We start from the raw sequence: 24,151 nt of genomic DNA, 5'->3' as shown, positions 1-24,151 counted from the left end.
GTTTAGTCACAAATTGCACTTTAAAAAGTGTCAGTCTCAAATACCCGGGTTCATAGGTGCGCGTGCTTTCAGTCAGAGGTTTGTCTGGACCAGACTCGATGATTCACAGACCGCCGTTATGTTGCTGGTAGACTGCTGAGTGTGGCATACAACAACAAACAAAAATTGTCATCTGCAAGCGCGGATAGTATTGAAGTGCACCTATATGATTCCAGAAACAATTTGTATCTGATTAATTGTGAAGTGTAACAACATTCCCTCCATCTTTAGGAAGTAATCAATATGTAGATCTAGTCTGGACAATGTTTATTAACAACTGGAAGAAGTAAGAATAATTTTCCTGACTAAACACGAATACACCTGATGAACCCCATTCTACTCAGGAGAGAACGAAGATTGTCACGTGTTGACTTTAACGGGATCGTCCATGTTTTGATCATGTGATTAAGGGCTTAAACTTGATTGGTTAGTACGGATCACATGGTCGGCAACCATGATAGTTTACAATATGTCTGCCGTAGCACTAAAAAACTACAGGAAGCTATGTGATTTATGATTTTTATACCCGCTTGGAAAAGGAATACCTTGCTGACATGTTGATTACATTTAGGTATGTTTTAGTCACATACTCAAACGATATTATTTGTGAACTGAGAGTTTTCCTGTTCGTACTGACATGTCTGAATCCGTCCATAAACATGATTCGTTTCAACTTGTCAGAAGCACCTTTTGAGGTTTGTACCGGTGGATTGGCAAATAGTCAGCTGATAGAGTGTTGTAGTAGTGCTGACAACTTACTTCATGAAGTAATTTCTTTATCGACTGTATGTCACTTTGCATAACTGCGAAATTACGAACGCATCTTCTAAGAGTTTGTGTCATCTAGATTGTTCCTGATAGTATAGTTTGTTGTTACGCCGCACTCAGCAATATTCCAACTGTGTGATGGCGGTCTGTAAATAATAGAGTTCTGACCATACAAACCAGTGATGGACATCATGAGCATCGATCTATGCAATTTGGATACAATGATATGCATGAACCAAGTCAGGGAGCCTGACCACACAATCCCATTAGTCGCCCCTTACAACAGCATGCAGGGTCCACTCTAGGAATTTTCTGACGTTGGCCCTTTATGTGAAAATTGTAAATATTCCAGAGGTACGCCCATACATCACAATGTTAAATTGGCCCATTGTATTTGAAAATATGGGCCTTTTTTCAATTTTAGGGGCTATAAACACAAGGCCCCACCCTAGAATTATCCGTGAGCATTGGTTTCTGAAGACCAATTCTAACCCGGAATCTTCACGGGACTTAAATGCCTTTTGTTCAAGGTTTGGATACCAGCCACATTACTGCTCACCGTTGATAATAATGCATATTTATAATGTGCCTGATCCATATCCTAGAATGTACTCATAACGCTACACAAAGAACTAGACTGGACAATGTCTAGTTGAGGTAGTGGAGAGTAAGGAGGTGTGTTTGCAGTCTGGACCTTGTATTGTTGTTGATCAGTGTTCCATAGAACTGTGTCAATGTGGGAAAATGATGCTAAGTGCCTGAAAAGTCCAATTCCAGAGGTCTTCCAGCACGCTGAACTGTTCATGCTTGTACAGGACCATGAACAGTTTTATTGAAGGACCAAGTTTATTTTGTTTGTGCCAGCGTTTGTTTTTCCTGATTTTGTTGCAGGTATCGAACTATTTCGTTATCATGTTATAGTCGGATAAACGATAATATGTGAAGAAATATTTCACATGAAATTTTCTCAATAGAGAGCACATTTGATCATGTTTACCATGTTTAGTATAATAAAAAAAATATGTTTGACACAGTTTGGTAAGTGGTTGAACTGTTTACCGGATGTTAACATCATTAAGAACCACATAAATGCATTTCAATAGGTGCTCCAATCTAACCACGTTAACTTGTCTAAAACAGCATGATGCCACACTTTTTTTTTATTTTATGTTTCACAGATCTATTCCAGCTTTTTCCACACAAGGTCAGTCGAAATAAAAATAAAAATGTGTGTGCCTGATGTTGTATTTCCCATGTACAACAACATGTACAACAACATGTACAAAATCATGAACAGCAACATGAACAAGATCCATTTCCTTTGTTGCAGCTGCTGCAACAATGTTGACAGTTTTTGGGGATGTGCTGTAGTGTCTTGATGTCACAATGGCATGATGCTGTTTGTAACGTCTGCAGTACCAACAGCACAGAATCCTTTTCCCATCTACCTACTGTAGTGTTCTGTAAGGTAAGTACTTCTGGGACATGCTGCTTGTCATGTCATTCTTCATTTATGTAGTGATCATGTAGTCAGGCCAATGTCAGAACATTTCTAGAGTAAACCCTGTATTCTGAATAATCAAAGGCAAAGTCCTAAGTAGAATGTCCCACAGTCCTACATAATCCAGGTTGTCCTAACATGTGGTGATCCCACAGTCTTCTATAATCCAGGTTGTCCTAACATGTGGTGATCCCACAGTCCTATATAATCCAGGTTGTCCTAACATGTGGTGATCCCACAGTCCTATATAATCCAGGTTGTCCTAACATGTGGTGATCCCACAGTCCTATATAATCCAGGTTGTCCTAACATGTGGTGATCCCACAGTCCTATATAATCCAGGTTGTCCTAACATGTGGTGATCCCACAGTCCTATATAATCCAGGTTGTCCTAACATGTGGTGATCCCACAGTCCTATATAATCCAGGTTGTCCTAACATGTGGTGATGTGTCTGTGACCAGCCAGGCTAAATGTGCTGGGAACAATTCAAATTTCAGTGATGGTAGTCCACTGTTAACCATTGAGCATGTTGATGACTATCATTCTGGATTAGATCTCAGTGCTTTGATTTTAAATAAAAAACATTTCCAGCAAATCAGTCTGGCAAGACTAGCTATAATCTCTGAGGATTAGTTGAATAGGTTTTTAAATTAGCCCTTTGGACCTAAAATATCTGGGGCTGTGTAACCATGCCCCTCCTCAGCTCTATATGTTGTCCCCAGTTTCTCCTGCTAGTTGTTAGTCATGTGATTGTGTTGTTCAACATGGATCCGTGATGACTCTTTCAGTCTCCAGCCACTCAGTTATTGCAGGCTTTTTGTCACGAAGTTGAAGGGGGAAAAAGGAATGGGTGCCGTCCGTCCGTCCGTCCGTCCTTCACGTTTCATTTTCAGAGCAGGCCTCAAAAACCCTGAGAGATATCACATAGATAGGTCTCGTCATGAACTGGTGCCTTCTCATAGTAAGGATTTTAGAAAAATTGATTTTTCGAGTTTACATGGACTGAATTTGACTTAGACTGAAAATAGTGGTGGTGCTTCTTTCCGGAGCAGATCTTGAAAACTGTAAATATTTCTTCAAATAACTTAGCACATAGATAGGTCTAGTGATGAACAGGCTGTGTGGTGTCTTTTAATAGTTAGGATTTTTTTTCTCCCAAAAATATTTTTCTTAGCTTGGAGTTAGGGGCTCATGCTTTTTCATGACCTGACATGTCATAGGGGGGAATATGAGTATTTCCTGCTTGTTTTAGTTGGAGTATTTCTGACAACTGCATTAAACACCCTTCAGTTCATGTTGTCTGTCTGTTTGTCTGCAGCGGGTAACATGGAGAGTCGTGTTGGAGGACTACTGTTTACGTCGAAGTTCGACTCCGGCAACCTCACCCGTGTGGAAAAAGTTGTCAGGGAAGATGAAGATGAATCAAGTAAGTAAACATTGATGATTTCCTGAAACCTTTGTCGCTTTTGGAAAACATGAACCATTTGTAACCATGGTAACACACAGAATCTATAATGGTAGCATATTGAACCAGACAGTTGTGGGTAAAAAAGTATCCACGCTGAGTAATATCCATGTAAATAAGTAGATTTGTCAGAAAGTGAGAAAAATAACAAGTATGTGTTTCCCAATAATCAGAGACATCACTCCAGTAAATGTAGCCTGAAACCCTATACATGCCAGGGAGGAGCTTCTACACGTGTTCTGTGTCACTATAAGCTAAGGGCGGTTTCATCACCAGTTAATCTGCACCAGTGCACTGATATGACATCATGTTGTGGAGGAATGTTCCAGTCAGTAGGACAAAATAGTAGTTGTAAAGTAGCCAATCAACATGAAGCAAAATGGCTGTCAGTGACCGAAAATAATTGCCCCTATATTCATGCCCATATGGGAAGTAATCACATGCATGCACGCAGTCACCTTGTGTTACAGTTATAATTACATTCAACTGAGTATGACAACTTGGTAAATATCCCAGAAAATGTCTAGGGACTCCACAGAGTTGTGTCACAACTACCACAAACAAGTTTGTTGAGTATATACATGATATATGTTATTGCAGCTAAAGGAGTCCTACTTTTACATTAACCAGTGAGGGCAGATAGGTGTAAGTATGAATCGCTGGGCAGAGATTGGTTTGGGTCAGCCCTGGGTCACAAGCGACAATGTCTGGGCCTTAGACGAGTATAGGGAATAACATCCTGATTCTAATGATGTAAGTCTTGTCACATAATTCAGCAGCTCTTCAGTTGGCATGGTTACTGAATGAAATGACCCTACTTTCTCTAAGATTTTAAAAACATTTTATCCTTTAAAAGTCAAGATTACTGTTATTATTTTTTTAAGATTAAAACTAATATCATTAATATATAAAACTATATATGTTTACACTTCTTTGATCATTGTTGATTACAGAAAGAGCATTAGTGTTTAAGATCAGGTGTGAAATGTTGTAATTGAATTGTAACACAGAGTTTTGGAAATTGACCCCTTGAGAAGCTGCATAAACAACAGATGACCCTGGCTGAATAGGTTGTAGCTGTGGTTGTAGGTTGTGTGAAGTCTACTGGTTGTAGCTGTGTGTGTTGCATGAAGTCTACTGCCGTACTGGTTGTAGCTGTGTGTATGTTGTATGAAGCCTACTGGTTGTAGCTGTGCGTGTAGTGTATGAAGTCTACTGGTTGTAGCTGTGTGTATGTTGTATGAAGTCTACTGGTTGTACATGTTGTAGCTGTGTGTATGTTGTATGAAGTCTACTGGTTGTAGCTGTGTGTATGTTGTGTGAAGTCTACTGGTTGTAGCTGTGTGTGTAGTGTATGAAGTCTACTGGTTGTAGCTGTGTGTATGTTGTATGAAGTCTACTGGTTGTAGCTGTGTGTGTATGTTGTATGAAGTCTACTGGTTGTAGCTGTGTGTGTTGTATGAAGTCTACTGGTTGTAGCTGTGTGTATGTTGTGTGAAGTCTACTGGTTGTAGCTGTGTGTGTAGTGTATGAAGTCTACTGGTTGTAGCTGTGTGTATGTTGTATGAAGTCTACTGGTTGTAGCTGTGTGTATTATATGAAGTCTACTGGTTGTAGCTGTGTGTATGTTGTATGAAGTCTACTGGTTGTAGCTGTGTGTATGTTGTGTGAAGTCTACTGGTTGTTGCTGTGTGTGTATTATATGAAGTCTACTGGTTGTAGCTGTGTGTGTATGTTGTATGAAGTCTACTGGTTGTAGCTGTGTGTGTATTATATGAAGTCTACTGGTTGTAGCTGTGTGTGTTGTATGAAGCCTACTGGTTGTAGCTGTGTGTGTATTATATGAAGTCTACTGGTTGTAGCTGTGTGTGTTGTATGAAGTCTACTGGTTGTAGCTGTGTGTGTTGTATGAAGTCTACTGGTTGTAGCTGTGTGTATGTTGTATGAAGTCTACTGGTTGTAGCTGTGTGTGTGTTGTATGAAGTCTACTGGTTGTAGCTGTGTGTGTTGTATGAAGTCTACTGGTTGTAGCTGTGTGTGTTGTATGAAGTCTACTGGTTGTAGCTGTGTGTGTTGTATGAAGTCTACTGGTTGTAGCTGTGTGTGTTGTATGAAGTCTACTGGTTGTAGCTGTGTGTATGTTGTATGAAGTCTACTGGTTGTAGCTGTGTGTGTTGTATGAAGTCTACTGGTTGTAGCTGTGTGTATGTTGTATGAAGTCTACTGGTTGTAGCTGTGTGTGTTGTATGAAGTCTACTGGTTGTAGCTGTGTGTGTTGTATGAAGTCTACTGGTTGTAGCTGTGCATGTTGTATGAAGTCTACTGGTTGTAGCTGTGTGTATGTTGTATGAAGTCTACTGGTTGTAGCTGTGTGTGTATTATATGAAGTCTACTGGTTGTAGCTGTGTGTGTTGTATGAAGTCTACTGGTTGTAGCTGTGTGTATGTTGTATGAAGTCTACTGGTTGTAGCTGTGTGTTTGTTGTATGAAGTCTACTGGTTGTAGCTGTGTGTGTATTATATGAAGTCTACTGGTTGTAGCTGTGTGTGTTGTATGAAGTCTACTGGTTGTAGCTGTGTGTATGTTGTATGAAGTCTACTGGTTGTAGCTGTGTGTTTGTTGTATGAAGTCTACTGGTTGTAGCTGTGTGTGTATTGTATGAAGTCTACTGGTTGTAGCTGTGTGTGTTGTTTGAAGTCTACTGGTTGTAGCTGTGTGTATGTTGTATGAAGTCTACTGGTTGTAGCTGTGTGTGTATTATATGAAGTCTACTGGTTGTAGCTGTGTGTGTTGTTTGAAGTCTACTGGTTGTAGCTGTGTGTATGTTATATGAAGTCTACTGGTTGTAGCTGTGTGTGTATTATATGAAGTCTACTGGTTGTAGCTGTGTGTGTTGTATGAAGTCTACTGGTTGTAGCTGTGTGTGTTGTATGAAGTCTACTGGTTGTAGCTGTGTGTATTATATGAAGTCTACTGGTTGTAGCTGTGTGTGTTGTATGAAGTCTACTGGTTGTAGCTGTGTGTGTTGTATGAAGTCTACTGGTTGTAGCTGTGTGTATTATATGAAGTCTACTGGTTGTAGCTGTGTGTGTTGTATGAAGTCTACTGGTTGTAGCTGTGTTTGTATTATATGAAGTCTACTGGTTGTAGCTGTGTGTGTGTTGTATGAAGTCTACTGGTTGTAGCTGTGTGTGTATTATATGAAGCCTACTGGTTGTAGCTGTGGTTGTAGGTTGTATGAAGTCTACTGGTTGTAGCTGTGTGTGTTGTATGAAGTCTACTGCCGTACTGGTTGTAGCTGTGTGTGTGTTGTATGAAGTCTACTGGTTGTAGCTGTGTGTGTGTTGTATGAAGTCTACTGGTTGTAGCTGTGTGTATGTTGTATGAAGTCTACTGGTTGTAGCTGTGTGTATTATATGAAGTCTACTGGTTGTAGGTGTGTGTGTGTTGTATGAAGTCTACTGGTTGTAGCTGTGTGTATGTTGTATGAAGTCTACTGGTTGTAGCTGTGTGTATGTTGTATGAAGCCTACTGGTTGTAGCTGTGTGTGTTGTATGAAGTCTACTGGTTGTAGCTGTGTGTGTTGTATGAAGCCTACTGGTTGTAGCTGTGTGTGTTGTATGAAGTCTACTGCCGTACTGGTTGTAGCTGTGTGTGTGTTGCAGGTGGCGTCTACTACTCCGGACAAGAACCTCGGCCGGACAATGAGTTCAATGTGTGGACAAAGCCTGACTGTGGAGGCACTGAGTTTGAAAATGGGAACAGGTAGGAGGAATTGAACAGGTTCAGTTAGCATGATTAGGAGAAAAGATCTCATGGGTTCATTGTCATGACAAATAAGAGCAAGTGTTAGTATCAACTAATGCTTTATCATGTTTGTATGTGAGGTATTTGTATCATTTTGCAATGGTTCAGTGCCATCGCCTAGTTTCCCAAAGCAATCTCAGCACTACGTTGGCTGTTACTCATATACTTAAACATGGACTTAACACAATGAAACAGATGTACGACACAGTGTCTGCTCTGGCTTAAATTTTCTTGGGGTCACTTGGACCCCTTCATCATAAAATTAGGGGTCCCAAACAAAATTGGAGGGGTCTAATTTATAGCATTATAACATAACATTAACAACAGAACACAGTGGTTGTGAAAAATAAGAAATCTTTTCGCAACTGCAAAATATCAACAAACAGGCAAAGTGAGAGAAAGGTTCACATCAGGGCACATCCTGCTCTCATAACCAAGAGGTTTACATTAAGGGACAAACAATTTCTTAAAAGGGACATTTGATATTAATGAATATTATAACACAAAATTATCCATGTTAATATCTAACTTCGTATATGAAAAGGCAGTACACGGGTCAGCCATTGGTAAGGGGTCATTGTGACAGACATTTGTGAATGTTTTTACCGAGATCTACCAATGATTTGAAGTTTTGGATTCAGTTAAGTTCAATGGCTGTTCTGATGCTACTGTACTGAGTATTGAGTTCATGTTGTAACTGTGACAATGATCAATGAGTCATAAAATATAATTGGCATATCAAACGTTTTTTTAGTAAAAGTATGTTCAGGATCCAGCATTTCCTTGATAAATCTAGTCAACATGTTTCAGGTGCTATAAATGTTTAAACATGTCAGTTACACCAATAACGGTCCTGGCAAAATGTGTTTTGCAATTCTTAATATGACTCACAAGATATTGAATTATTATCAGCTTGATAAGTCTGTTGTAGAATAACTAAATATTCAGAGTCCGCTAAATAAAAACAATGCTTACATCATTGTACCGGTACATTCAAGTGTTCGCATTCATTCTTTATCATATACAGTATCGCGGTATTGATAAATCTCGTAATCCACACAACCTGTCGACTGTTTACTTATGCAAATCTAAGCACGATATATTTCATCGCATGATCGAATACAGGACTCGTTGCGGTATGTCACGGCTACTTGTACACACGTTAACTTTTTTATGACAGTTCCTGGGATGTTTTTGAAGTGGAATTACCCCTTCCTCCATTCAAAATTGATTAGAAAAAGAACCCATTTGTTCAAACGAAGTCCCTTGACCAAACCTCGGTCGTATGCAAAATTCAAAACAGGAAGTGATATACCATATAATCCACACAGCCTTACTTACTGCGGTAAGATTCACCAATGACAGGTACTTTGTTTACCGAACTCGGTAAAGAAAATCAGCATCAATCAATCCAATGAACAACAAACATTTTGTGAATCACATATTTAATAAGTTTGTAAGCGTGCCCCACTACGATCCATTATAAATTAACTACCGCGATAACATAGCGTATCATCCTACACGGTCGCTCGATTTCGCGGGTCACTGTTACCACGTTCTGAAGTATACCCTGGCTATTTTTAGTTTGACACAAGGTCAGGATATTTTCGACCAATCAGCAAGCTAAATTAATTACGACTATATCCGACTTGCTTAATATGTGGCACCTGATTGGCTGAAGCAAAGCTACGGACCATACCGAAAATTAATACATGCAAAACCGACAATAGATATAGGTCAAGAAACCGGTTTGGGTATTTGTCATAAAAAGGGAGAGAATAATGAAACTGGTTTGGTTTAGCAAACGGAAGTGTTAATCAACATGCTTCGCTGTCTTGTTTGGCAACAAATACCTTTACGCAAAGACGTACGTCTTTGATTTACGATAACAGTGTCAATTCAATATGAAATTAATATAGCCCCAGTCACTGCGTCCACGAGACCCACACATGTTACGCAGGTGCGTTCAAACTTATTTTTGTGCGTCCAAGACGCAAAAACGCGCTCTTCAGCCAACACTGTACGACAGTCATAGTGCTAAGATTGCTTTGTGGAACTGGACGCATGTAAGTGAAAAATAAACTTTACAAAATGAAATTGGAAGCTTAAACCATGTCAAAGTTGGACTGTTGTTTGTTTGAAGTCAACTTTCCCTGTCAAATGTTTTCCATCCTTGTGTCGTCATCTTGTTGCAGATCCTGGTTCTACTTCGGGGTCCGAGGCTGGAACCCGGGTCGCCTCATCAAGATCAACGTGATGAACATGAACCGGCAGGGCAAGCTGTACAGCCAGGGTCACACCCCACTTGTACGCATCCTCCCCAACAGACCAAAGTGGGAACGCATCAGAGACCGGCCATCTTATGAGGTAAATGGGAATTTCTTGGCCGAAAGGGAAAATCAGTTAGTGATACTGACGGCTTCTCGACTCACTGTGTATGAACCAGATGAAGAATTTAAGGACTACGAGGGCTATGGTATTTGCTCTTTGTGTTATGAATATACATATTATTTGAGTTAAATTGTTGTTTAACGGAACAAACAACTTGATAAATCAGATCACTCTTCTGACATGTCTGACATGCATTCCACCCCCTGGGCACGTGGGTAACAGCAGGGCACGTGGGTGACAGAAGGGCACGTGGGTAACAGCAGGGCACATGGGTGACAGCAGGGCACGTGGGTGGCAGCAGGGCATGTGGGTAACAGCAGGGCACATGGGTGACAGCAGGGCACGTGGGTGGCAGCAGGGCATGTGGGTGACAGCAGGGCAGGTGGGTGACAGCAGGGCACGTGGGTGGCAGCAGGGCACGTGGGTGGCAGCAGGGCACGTGGGTAACAGCAGGGCACGTGGGTGGCAGCAGGGCACGTGGGTGACAGCAGGGCATGTGGGTGGCAGCAGGGTATGTGGGTGACAGCAGGTGGGTGACAGCAGGGCATGTGGGTGATGACAGCAGGGCATGTGGGTGGCAGCAGGGCAAGTGGGTGACAGCAGGTGGGTGACAGCAGGTGGGTGACAGCAGGGCACGTGGGTGACAGCAGGGCATGTGGGTGGCAGCAGGTGGGTGACAGCAGGGCAAGTGGGTGGCAGCAGGGCACGTGGGTAACAGCAGGGCACATGGGTGACAGAAGGGCACGTGGGTGGCAGCAGGGCATGTGGGTGACAGCAGGGCATGTGGGTGACAGCAGGGCAAGTGGGTGACAGCAGGGCACGTGGGTGGCAGCAGAGCAAGTGGGTGACAGCAGGGCATGTGGGTGACAGCAGGGCATGTGGGTGACAGCAGGGCATGTGGGTGACAGCAGGGCACGTGGGTGACAGCAGGGCATGTGGGTGACAGCAGGTGGGTGACAGCAGGGCACGTGGGTGACAGCAGGGCACGTGGGTGGCAGCAGGGCACGTGGGTAACAGCAGGGCACTTGGGTGACAGCAGGGCACGTGGGTGGCAGCAGGGCACATGGGTGACAGCAGGGCATGTGGGTGACAGCAGGGCAGGTGGGTGACAGGGCATGTGGGTGGCAGCAGGGCACGTGGGTAACAGCAGGGCACGTGGGTGGCAGCAGGGCAAGTGGGTGGCAGCAGGGCAAGTGGGTGGTAGCAGGGCAAGTGGGTGGCAGCAGGGCAAGTGGGTAACAGCAGGGCACATGGGTGACAGCAGGGCACGTGGGTGACAGCAGGGCATGTGGGTGGCAGCAGGGTATGTGGGTGACAGCAGGTGGGTGACAGCAGGGCATGTGGGTGATGACAGCAGGGCATGTGGGTGGCAGCAGGGCAAGTGGGTGACAGCAGGTGGGTGACAGCAGGGCACGTGGGTGACAGCAGGGCACGTGGGTGACAGCAGGGCAGGTGGGTGGCAGCAGGGCCCGTGGGTAACAGCAGGGCACATGGGTGACAGAAGGGCACGTGGGTGGCAGCAGGGCAAGTGGGTAACAGCAGGGCATGTGGGTGACAGCAGGGCATGTGGGTGACAGCAGGGCATGTGGGTGGCAGCAGGGCACGTGGGTGGCAGCAGAGCAAGTGGGTGACAGCAGGGCATGTGGGTGACAGCAGGGCATGTGGGTGACAGCAGGGCATGAGGGTGACAGCAGGGCACGTGGGTGACAGCAGGGCATGTGGGTGACAGCACGTGGGTGACAGCAGGACACGTGGGTGACAGCAGGGCAGGTGGGTGACAGGGCATGTGGGTGGCAGCAGGGCATGTGGGTGACAGCAGGGCAGGTGGGTGACAGCAGGGCACGTGGGTGGCAGCAGGGCAGGTGGGTGACAGGGCATGTGGGTGACAGCAGGGCATGTGGGTGACAGCAGGGCATGTGGGTGACAGCAGGGCAGGTGGGTGACATGGCATGTGGGTGGCAGCAGGGCATGTGGGTGACAGCAGGGCAGGTGGGTGACAGCAGGGCACGTGGGTGGCAGCAGGGCAGGTGGGTGACAGGGCATGTGGGTGACAGCAGGGCAGGTTGGTGACAGCAGGGTAGGTGGGTGGCAGCAGGGCAGGTGGGTGACAGGGCATGTGGGTGGCAGCAGGGCACGTGGGTAACAGCAGGGTAGGTGGGTAACAGCAGGGCACGTGGGTGACAGCAGGGCACGAGGGTGACAGCAGGGCACGTGGGTGACAGCAGGGCACGTGGGTGACAGCAGGGCACGTGGGTGACAGCAGGTGGGTGACAGCAGGGCAAGTGGGTGACAGCAGGTGGGTGACAGCAGGGCACGTGGGTGGCAGCAGGGCACGTGGGTGACAGCAGGGCAAGTGGGTGACAGCAGGGCACATGGGTGACAGCAGGGCACGTGGTTGACAGCAGGTGGGTGACAGCAGGGCACGTGGGTGACAGCAGGGCAAGTGGGTGACAGCAGGTCGGTGACAGCAGGGCACGTGGGTGGCAGCAGGGCACGTGGGTGACAGCAGGGCAAGTGGGTGACAGCAGGGCACGTGGGTGACAGCAGGGCACGTGGGTGAAGGCCCCCCTCACCCATTCATGGTCGAGCATACGTAGAAAGAAGGTTGCTACTGTGACAGATAACTTTATGCTTTAACACAGTGGATAAATTTTGAAATGTTTAACTTCTTGCTATACAACTATCAATGAAAGTTGAAATTTTCAAAAACAAAAGGTATTTTCATAATTCAAAAATTCCATGATGAACATTGTAAAGAAGTTCCATTCAAATGAAGGAATGATCAGTGGAATGTTGGCGGCTGTCTGATGGATGTATGTTTGGTCTCCAGACGGTGGATGGTCAGTTCATCCTGAGCTTCAGCTACCGGTTCCCGGACATCAAGGGAGCGACGGTGTACTTCGCCTTCAGCTACCCCTGGTCTTACACCGAGTCCCAGGACAGGCTGACGGAACTCGATAAAAAGTTTGAACATTGCAAAAACCTCAGCCCAGACAGGTAGGTAGTCTAAGGTGTCTTTCTGAAGTCTGTCTGTAGATTAAAGTCTACGCATAGTTTAAACATGGATATTGCTCCAGACCAGTGCTCTTGAGCCTTTCCTCACACAATAGGTTCACACGCCGTGATATGACTGAACTATTGTTAAAGTCATCATTGAAACCAGACTGAAATGAAAGAAAATTTTCTAGAAATGGGCTTTGATCTATTGGCTAAAGTGTCAGACTGTTTCAGTTACAGTGTACAACATTACAGTACTGCATGCAGAACATGTTCACCTTCCTTTGTGTTATCGGTTGTAGCCGACCTGACTCCATCTACTATCATCGAGAACTTCTGTGTAAATCTCTGGACAACCTGCGGGTGGACCTCATTACAGTCACGTCTTGTCACAAACTCTGCTCACAGCGGGAACCCAGATTTGACGGCAAACTGTTTCCTGACAAGGCCACGCCCAGATGTCGACAGTTCAAAGGCAAACGGGTGAGAGAAGTTGTCTGTCATCAGTGTACTGATTTGGTATGATATCACAGTTGTATTCAGTGTACTGATTTGGTATGATATCACAGTTGTATTCAGTGTACTGATTGGGTATGATATCACAGTTGTATTTAGTGTAATGATTTGGTATGATATCACTGTTGCATTCAGTGTACTGATTGGGTATGATATCACAGTTGTATTCAGTGTACTGATTGGGTATGATATCACAGTTGTATTATTAAGTGTACTGATTGGGTATGATATCACAGTTTTATTATTCAGTGTACTGATTGGGTATGATATCACAGTTGTATTCAGTGTACTGATTGGGTATGATATCACAGTTGTATTCAGTGTACTGATTGGGTATGATATCACAGTTGTATTATTAAGTGTACTGATTGGGTATGATATCACAGTTGTATTATTCAGTGTACTGATTGGGTATGATATCACAGTTGTATTATTAAGTGTACTGATTGGGTATGATATCACAGTTGTATTATTCAGTGTACTGATTGGGTATGATATCACAGTTGTATTATTAAGTGTACTGATTGGGTATGATATCACAGTTGTATTCAGTGTACTGATTGGGTATGATATCACAGTTGTATTATTAAGTGTACTGATTGGGTATGATATCACAGTTGTATTATTCAGTGTACTGATTGGGTATGATATCACAGTTGTATTCAGTGTACTGATTGGGTATGATATCACAGTTGTATTCAGTGTACTGATTGGGTATGATATCACAGTTGTATTTAGTGTAATGATTGGGTATGATATCACAGTTGTATTCAGTGTACTGATTGGGTATGATGCCACAGTTGTATTCAGTGTAATTGTTCGTGAGAGAACATAAAGAATTAACGTCATTCGTTTCAAAATGTTTATTTCTGCTACACCACCACTTGGATACATGAAATTGTGTTTGTGTTTGCTTCATGCGTCTCATAGCACGTCATACATGTGTTTACCTCTACCGATTTTTTATGTTTCCAACTGTGTTGGACCGCAGGTGACAAACCAAGGGGAAGTAATTCTCGAAAGTTACGGAAAAACATAAATTGCTATTCAGTAGCAGCTTAAATTAAAACGAAAAATGATTCTACTTATTGTCAACAAAACCCCACCCCACCTGACAGAGTTAAACGTCACAGTCTATGTACCTGATAAACAGGTAATTCAATGATAGATGATTGGAGATCACATCTACACTGTCTATTCAAGAACACACACTTTCACAGCAGGTCTTGTGTATTCACCCTTGGGAGTTTTCACTCTCACAGTTCTCACTTCACTATCATCACCAGGCAGAATGTCAATTATTCTTCCCATTTCCCACTGACCTCTGGGTTTAGAGTCATCGACTATCAGAACAAGATCACCGACCGATATTCTGCAACCACCAACTCTCCAGCGATGCCTTACTGTCAAGTTAGGTAAGTACTCTCTCATCCATCGGCGATTCAGATGATCTGCAAGGACTTGGGCTTGGCGCCATCTTTTTCTGCTGCACATCTCTTTGTCCTGGAACACATCAACTGGTTGGAATGGGTTAGATCTGCCGAGCAAAAAATGGTTCGGTGTCAAGGCGGTGAAGTCGTTTGGGTTTGCACTGTTGTAAGTCAAAGGTCGACTGTTCAGCATTGCTTCGACTTCAATCAGAGATGTGCGAAGCACAGATTCATGAACAAGGGTTCCTTTCAAAACACAAGTTAAGGCTGTTTTTACGGATCTCACCAGTTGTTCCCATGCACCACCAAAGTGCGGACTAAGCGGTGGATTAAAGTGCCACTGAATACCTCGCACACACAGGAAGTCACTGATTTTGGCTTGTTTGAGATTGTGAAGGCACTGACGGAGTTCGTTGTCTGCTCCATGAAAGTTTGTACCGTTATCGCTATACAAATGTTGAGGGTTTCCACAGCGCCCGATAAAGTTTCTGAGGGCGAGAAGAAAATCATCTGTTTCCAATGAATCAGCAACCTCAATGTGTACTGCCCTTACAGACAGACAAGTAAACAAACATCCCCACCTTTTCATTGTGCTTCGCTTGAACTTTACCAAAATCGGGCAAAAGTAGTCCACTCCAGTATGAGAGAATACTCCATCTGTAAGGCTTACACGACATGATGGAAGGTCTGCCATCTTGGGTGCAACTGGATTCACAGAACGCTTCCTACACTCTTGACAACTTCTGACAGCACGCTTTGCTAACTTTCTTGCATGAAGAGGCCAGAATCGCTGTCTTACTGTAGCTATAATGTGTTCAGTACCACAGTGAGCATTTTCCTTGTGAGTTTTATTCATCAGTAGCTGTGTGACTGGGTGATAATCTGGAAGGAGGAGTTGATACTTTGCTTCTCTTGGAATAGTAGCTTTTCGAAGTCGTCCCACTCTGAGATGTCGTCCATCATAGAATGGTGATAGTGTTATCAGAGATGATTTTGGAGATATTTCGTTTCCGGATTGAGCACAATAAATCTCATCTTGAAATGCATCCTTTTGTGCTTCTTGAACCCAGGCGAGCAACGCTTCCTCACATTCACTCACTGTCAGACTTTCATCTGTTACAGGTTTGAGGTCAAGATGCCTGAGTTTCGACAGAAAGTTTCTGGCTGCTCTGAGAACCCAAGCTGAAATGCGACACAGTCTTTGCCATGTAGAATAGTCAGCTGGATTCAACAAATTTGTGATTTGTGGTTCAGTCAAATGTCTTTGATTCAGATTGATTTCAGATGATGCATTTCTAGTGGTCTTGAACATACTCTTCTTCACTTCAAGATCATCACTGAGCATCTCAACAGGGTTTGACAGTTTTGGCCATGTGTCCTCACTTTTCCATAAGAACTCTGGACCCCGTAGCCATGGATGTGTTTCTGTGTGCTGTTTTGCTTGAAGTCCGCGAGTACAGTGATCAGCCGGATTGATATCTGATGGGACATGACGCCATTGTTGAGGTTTTGTGGAATCGTGGATTTCTGCTATCCTGTTAGCGACTAAAGGCTTGAATCGCTTGTTGGAATTGTTCAAATATTGTAACACTGTATTTGAGTCAGTCCAAAACTGAATTCTCTGGACAGGGACCATCAATTCTTCTTTGAGAGAAAGCCAAAGTCTAACCGCTAATACAGCACCTTGCAGTTCCAGCCTTGGAATTGTCAATGCAGGCTTAAGGGGGGACACACGCGTCTTTGCAGCCAGGAATGAACAAGTCACTTCATCCTGGTCAGGGTAAGATTTGTAGCGCATGTATGCACATGCTCCAAAGCTTTTCTCGGAGGCATCCGCGAACAGATGAACTTCAATGAGACTGGATTGTGATGAAAAGCCCTGGTGATGCCTGCACAGGTTAAATGATGACAAGTTTTGAATTTCTTCCAGCCAGCCATTCCATCTTGATTGAATTTCTAGTGGCAAGTCATCATCCCAATCAAGACCTAGCTTCCATAAGTCTTGTATGAGACACTTTACGCGAACTGTGTATGGAGCCAAATACCCACAAGGATCAAAGATGGAGCTCACCATGCTTATCACACCTCTCTTTGTTCTGGCACTGTTGTGAATTCTTGGATCAAACACAAAAGTGTCCGAGACAATATTCCATTTTAGTCCAAGGGCTCTGATTGTGGATATTTCATTAAGATCAAGATTCTTTGAGCTAACAGCTCTTTCACTTTCAGGGATTGATCTCATCACAACTTCTGAATTCGAAATCCACTTGTGGAGGTGAAATCCACCCATTTTGATGAGGTATGTAATGTCTTGGATCAGATGCACTGCAGTAGTTTCAGTCTCAACTGATTTCAAAAGATCATCAACATAGAAATCATTGAGGGCTGTATCGATCACTGACTGCTCAAATAGATCAGCATTGTCCTTAGCTGTGCGCTTCACAGCGTAGTTTGCACAAGAGGATGAGTCAGCTGCTCCAAACACATGTACTTTCATCCTGTACACATCCGGAGGACCAGGAGTCTTGAGATCTGATTTCCATAGAAATCTGAGTGCTTCAGAGTCCTCCTTAGGGACCCCCACTTGATGGTACATACCTTCTATATCAGCAGCTATCGTAACTTCAAAAAGTCTGAATTGCTGGAGAATGCCAAACAAACTGTTGACGAGATCAGGACCAGTCATTAATTTGTCATTCAGAGATGTGCCCAAGTATGAAGCCGCAGCGTCAAACACAACTCTCACCTTCCCTGGCTTATTAGGATTCATCACACCGTGATGAGGTAAGTACCATGTCCGACATGATGAATTGTCAATTTCTTGAGCCAAGAGTTTCTCTGCTTGATCCTTTGACACATAATCGTTGAGAGTTTTGCTATAAAGAACACCAAATTCAGAGTCTCTCACAATGCGCTTGGTTAAGATTTTGAGTCTTCTTTGAGCTGCTTTCAAGTTGTTTGGCAATGGTGATTTATCACGCCACAGCATGCCAATTTGATAGTGTCCTTCAATTAGTTGAGTCGTTCTTTCAAGGATGTATTGTGCCTTTTCATCTTCAGTTGAATAGGGCTTTGTCTTGTTGTGTGAAATCCCAAAAGATTCTGTTTTCCAGAAGTCTTCAAGCTGATCACTCAAATGTTGATCACGAGCAATTGTGAGGTTAATTCTAGCTTGAGTTTCATGATACAGTTCATCATCACTGTGGGCTATTCCCATGACTGTCCACCCCAGCAGGGTTTTGACTGCAACGGGTTGATTTTCAAGTCCTCGGATCATGTCAAGTTGAAGGTGTGCTTCAGGGACATCAACACCAATCAACATGTTGACCTGGGTGGGTTCAATATCAGGCAATTGCAAGTCTTTGAGGTGTTCCCATTCATCACTGATGCGCTGAGGAAGGCAATCAAAGGCATTAGTATCAACTGCCCAAGCTTCTTTCAAATGGATTCTCCGTGCATCAAGATCACTAGCTGATTCAATGTCAAGTGATACCTTAAGGGAGTTTTCAGTTGAAACACTGTTGTATGTTTTAACCTTGAGCTTTCTTCTCTCTCCATGGAGACCTAAATCTTTTACCAGATCCCTATGAATAAGGGTGACATCACTTCCTGAGTCTAACAGGGCAAAAGTCTTGATTATTCTGCCATTTGGACCAAAAGCATGAACTGGAACAATCTGCAAATACACTTTTGCTCTGGATGACTGCAGTTTCTTATTTTAAACCACCAGTGGCTCAGAAAAAACATTGTGCAGTAGTGTGTGATGTTTCTTACCACAATGTTTCTCTTGGCAAGTCACAGTAGAGAAACATTTGTTTGCTCGATGTGATGGTTTAAGACAGTTGAAGCACAAACTGTGATCGACAATTATGTCCCTTCTCTCAGATGCAGTCTGGTTTGCGAAAATAGGACACCTGTACAGGTAATGAGACTCACCACACAATGCACATGGCGCTTTTGCCTGTTTTGGTGTTGTATCTACATTGTCAATGATTGTTGGCGGTTTTGTTGATTGCTTTCTGACAATCCGCTTCTCTTGAGGCTTGGTGTGCCGTGTGTCGTTCTTGCGACGTTTGTTGGTGTCTTCACGTGATGGCTCACTCAAAATCGGGATGGCATATGGGTTGAAGTCTGCTTCAACACGATCTCTCAACCAGTTCTGCAGATCAGTGAGGTTCGGGTCTCTGAAAGAAACAATGTTTCTAACGAACTCATTCCACCGGGTTACTTTGTCGATGGGAAGGCGCCTTGAAACTTTCAACACAATGTCAGAGCTGTTAAGGTCAGACAGGTAATTCAGTTGCTGCAATGTCGCAATACAGTCACGAACAGCAACATAGAGTCTACGCAATGCAGATGGATCATGACTAGGTACTTGTGCTCCTGAGGCCACGCTATCAATGAAAGCTCTGCACACTTTTATTCTCTGACTGAATGAAGCTTTCAGCTCCTTGAGTGCCAAAGCATAGTTTCTTCCACTGTAACCAAGTCCTTGAATAAGTCGTTTGGCTTCACCATCAACATGCGATCGGTGTCTGATCCAGCCACTGCTGTATGTATGCTTTACTGTCGTGTTTAGTTGCAAGCAGATCAGCTTGATTTTCATTGTCGTTCAGCATAGTTTGGTACATACGATGTTCAAGATCGGCCACTTCTTTAAGATGTCTTGCCTCTTGTCGCGCCTTTTCAGCTTGTAAGTCAGCAATTTGGGAAACTAGTTTTGCATTTTCCTCAGCATGAACAACTTTTAACTTTACTTGCTCACTTTTCATTGCTGCACTGTTTTCAGTAAATTGTGTGTTGAATGTGGAACCCTTGTTCATGAATCTGTGCTTCGCACATCTCTGATTGAAGTCGAAGCAATGCTGAACAGTCGACCTTTGACTTACAACAGTGCAAACCCAAACGACTTCACCGCCTTGACACCGAACCATTTTTTGCTCGGCAGATCTAACCCATTCCAACCAGTTGATGTGTTCCAGGACAAAGAGATGTGCAGCAGAAAAAGATGGCGCCAAGCCCAAGTCCTTGCAGATCATCTGAATCGCCGATGGATGAGAGAGTACTTACCTAACTTGACAGTAAGGCATCGCTGGAGAGTTGGTGGTTGCAGAATATCGGTCGGTGATCTTGTTCTGATAGCCGATGACTCTAAACCCAGAGGTCAGTGGGAAATGGGAAGAATAATTGACATTCTGCCTGGTGATGATAGTGAAGTGAGAACTGTGAGAGTGAAAACTCCCAAGGGTGAATACACAAGACCTGCTGTGAAAGTGTGTGTTCTTGAATAGACAGTGTAGATGTGATCTCCAATCATCTATCATTGAATTACCTGTTTATCAGGTACATAGACTGTGACGTTTAACTCTGTCAGGTGGGGTTGGGTTTTGTTGACAATAAGTAGAATCATTTTTCGTTTTAATTTAAGCTGCTACTGAATAGCAATTTATGTTTTTCCGTAACTTTCGAGAATTACTTCCCCTTGGTTTGTCACCTGCGGTCCAACACAGTTGGAAACATGAAGAAATCGGTAGAGGTAAACACATGTATGACGTGCTATGAGACGCATGAAGCAAACACAAAACACAATTTCATGTATCCAAGTGGTGGTGTAGCAGGAATAAACATTTTGAAACGAATGACGTTTATTCTTTATGTTCTCTCACGAACATAAAGTTTCCAACTTGGTGTAATGCAGTGATCGAAAACTGAACACTATTTACGAAACACGTGTTTTGGAAGATTGTAGTTCGCCATGTCAGACGACGATTCTGTGAACACAAACAGGGATGAATTGAAGCATGTCCGTCGTGGACATGCAGCCCATGCTACTGCTTTGTGTAATAGAGCTTCAAGTGAAATGACAGCCGGTCGTTCCAAACGAAAACTTGGGCAAACACTTGAACAGTTAGAAGCGGCAATAAAATCGTTCACTATTGCACACAAACGTTATATTTAACTTTAAGTTTCAAGGCGCCTTCCCATCGAAAAATTAACCCGGTGGAATGAGTTCGTTAGAAACATTGTTTCTTTCAGAGACCCGAACCTCACTGATCTGCAGAACTGGTTGAGAGATCGTGTTGAAGCAGACTTCAACCCATATGCCATCCCGATTTTGTTCAGTGTCAAGCGAGTCAATATAACGTTTGTGTGCAATAGTGAACGATTTTATTGCCGCTTCTAACTGTTCAAGTGTTTGCCCGAGTTTTCGTTTGGAACGACCGGCTGTCATTTCACTTGAAGCTCTATTACACAAAGCAGTAGCATGGGCTGCATGTCCACGACGGACATGCTTCAATTCATCCCTGTTTGTGTTCACAGAATCGTCGTCTGACATGGCGAACTACAATCTTCCAAAACACGTGTTTCGTAAATAGTGTTCAGTTTTCGATCACTGCATTACACCAAGTTGGAAACTTTATGTTCGTGAGAGAACATAAAGAATTAACGTCATTCGTTTCAAAATGTTTATTCCTGCTACACCACCACTTGGATACATGAAATTGTGTTTTGTGTTTGCTTCATGCGTCTCATAGCACGTCATACATGTGTTTACCTCTACCGATTTCTTCATGTTTCCAACTGTGTTGGACCGCAGGTGACAAACCAAGGGGAAGTAATTCTCGAAAGTTACGGAAAAACATAAATTGCTATTCAGTAGCAGCTTAAATTAAAACGAAAAATGATTCTACTTATTGTCAACAGTAATAATTGGGTATGCTGTCACAGTTGTATTCAGTGTAATGATTGATGTAACAGTTGTATTTAGTGTAATGATTGGGTATGATGCCACAGTTGTATTCAGTGTAATGATTGGGTATGATGTCACAGTTGTATTCAGTGTCATGATTGGCTATGATATCACAATTGTATTAATTGTACTGATTGGGTATGATATCACAGTTGTATTATTAAGTGTACTGATTGGGTATGATATCACAGTTGTATTCAGTGTACTGATTGGGTATGATATCACAGTTGTATTTAGTGTAATGATTTGGTATGATGTCACTGTTGCATTCAGTGTAATGATTGGGTATGATGCCACAGTTGTATTCAGTGTGATAATTGGGTTTGATGTCACAGTTGTATTCAGTGTAATGATTGGGTTTGATGTCCCAGTTGTATTCAGTGTTATGATTGATGTAACAGTTGTATTTAGTGTAATGATTGGGTATGATGCCACAGTTGTATTCAGTGTGATAATTGGGTATGATGTCACAGTTGTATTCAGTGTGATAATTGGGTATGATGTCACAGTTGTATTCAGTGTGATAATTGGGTATGATGTCACAGTTGTATTCATTATAATGCTTGGGTATGATGTAACAGTTGTATTCAGTGTAATGATTTGGTATGATATCACAGCTGTATTCAGCGTAATGATTGAGTATGATGTCATAGTTGTATTCATTGTAATGCTTGGGTATGACGTCATAGTTGTATTCAGTGTAATGATCGGGTATGATGTCACAGTTGTATTCAGTTTAATGATTGTATGATGTCACAGTTGTATTCAGTTCAGTGATTGGGTATGATCTTACAGTTGTATTTAGTGTAATGATCGGGTTTGATGTCACAGTTGTATTCAGTATAATGATTGGTTTTGATGTCACAGAACTTTGTATTAAGTGTAATGATTGGGTATGATGTCACAATTGTATTCAGTATAATGATTGGGTATGATGTCATAGTTGTATTTAGTGTAATGATCGGGTATGATGTCACAATTGTATTAAGTGTAATGATCATGTATGATGTCACAGTTGTATTCAGTGTAATTATTGGGTATGATACCACAGTTGTATTCAGTGTAATGATTGTATGATGTGACAGTTGTATTTAGTGTAATGATTGACTATGACGTCACAGTTGTGTTCGGTTCAGTGGTTCGGTATGATCTTACAGTTGTATTTAGTGTAATGATTGACTATGATGTCACAGTTGTGTTCAGTTCAGTGGTTGGGTATGATCTTACAGTTGTATTCAGTGTAATGATTGACTATGACATCACAGTTGTGTTCGGGTCAGTGGTTCGGTATGATCTTACAGTTGTATTTAGTGTAATGATTGACTATGATGTCACAGTTGTGTTCAGTTCAGTGGTTTGGTATGATCTTACAGTTGTATTCAGTGTAATGATTGACTATGACGTCACAGTTGTGTTCGGTTCAGTGGTTCGGTATGATCTTACAGTTGTATTCAGTGTAATGATTGACTATGATGTCACAGTTGTGTTCGGTTCAGTGGTTCGGTATGATCTTACAGTTGTATTCAGTGTAATGATTGACTATGATGTCACAGTTGTGTTCGGTTCAGTGGTTCGGTATGATCTTACAGTTGTATTCAGTGTAATGATTGGGTATGATGTCACAGTTGTGTTCGGTTCAGTGGTTCGGTATGATCTTACAGTTATATTCAGTGTAATGATTGGGTATGATCTTAAAGTTGTATTTAGTGTAATGATCGGGTTTGATGTCACAATTGTATTCAGTATAATGATTGGGTATGATGTCACAGTTGTGTTCGGTTCAGTGGTTCGGTATGATCTTACAGTTGTATTTAGTGTAATGATCGGGTTTGATGTCACAGTTGTATTCAGTATAATGATTGGGTTTGATGTCACAGAACTTTGTATTTAGTGTAATGATTTGGTATGATGTCACAATTGTATTCAGTATAATGATTGGGTATGATGTCACTGTTGTATTCATTGTAATGATTGGGTATGGTGTCAGTTGTATTCAGTTTAATGATTGGGTATGATATCACAGTTGTATTCAGTGTTAAGATTGATGTTACAGTTGTTTTTAGTGTAATGATTGGGTATGATGTCACAGTTGTATTCATTGTAATGCTTGTTTATTATGTCACAGTTGTATTCAATGTAATGATTGACTATGTTGTCACAGTTGTATTCATTGTAATGCTTATTTATGATGCCACAGTTGTATTCAGTGTTATAATTGACTGTGATGTCATAGTTGTATTCAGTTTAGTGATTGGGTATGGTGTCACAGTTGTATTCAGTGTAATGATTGGATGTCCCAGTTGTATTCAGTGTTATGATTGACTATGATGTCCCAGTTGTATTCAATGTAATGATTGACTTTGATGTCCCAGTTGTATTCAGTTTTAATTATTGGGTATGATGTCCCAGTTGTATTCAGTGTAATGATTGGATGTCCCAGTTGTATTCAGTGTTATGATTGACTATGATGTCCCAGTTGTATTC

The 24,151-nt window shown here is 42.6% G+C and overlaps 1 protein-coding gene across 8 annotated transcripts in view; it reads left to right on the top strand.

The window, feature by feature from the left end:
- The first annotated feature begins 483 nt into the window (after positions 1 to 483).
- Positions 484 to 24,151, top strand: part of LOC125382160 (cytosolic carboxypeptidase-like protein 5) — a 53,641-nt gene continuing 29,973 nt past the window's right edge. For 7 of the 8 annotated variants that reach the window (XM_048400645.1, XM_048400642.1, XM_048400646.1 and 4 more), the window contains exons 1-6: positions 2,138 to 2,275; positions 3,629 to 3,736; positions 7,441 to 7,540; positions 9,778 to 9,949; positions 12,804 to 12,970; positions 13,273 to 13,453. In XM_048400645.1, coding sequence (XP_048256602.1) covers positions 3,637 to 3,736; positions 7,441 to 7,540; positions 9,778 to 9,949; positions 12,804 to 12,970; positions 13,273 to 13,453 — 720 coding nt within the window. In that variant the 5' untranslated portion in view covers positions 2,138 to 2,275; positions 3,629 to 3,636. Of the gene's footprint in view, positions 611 to 2,137; positions 2,276 to 3,628; positions 3,737 to 7,440; positions 7,541 to 9,777; positions 9,950 to 12,803; positions 12,971 to 13,272; positions 13,454 to 24,151 lie in introns of those variants that run through there. The other variant, XM_048400641.1, reaches the window with a different exon arrangement.

This window comes from Haliotis rufescens, unplaced genomic scaffold, assembly GCF_023055435.1.
Source record: "Haliotis rufescens isolate VD_foot unplaced genomic scaffold, xgHalRufe1.0.p SCAF_2, whole genome shotgun sequence".
NCBI lineage: Eukaryota > Metazoa > Mollusca > Gastropoda > Lepetellida > Haliotidae > Haliotis > Haliotis rufescens.
This window is presented reverse-complemented; position numbering and strand designations above follow the sequence as displayed.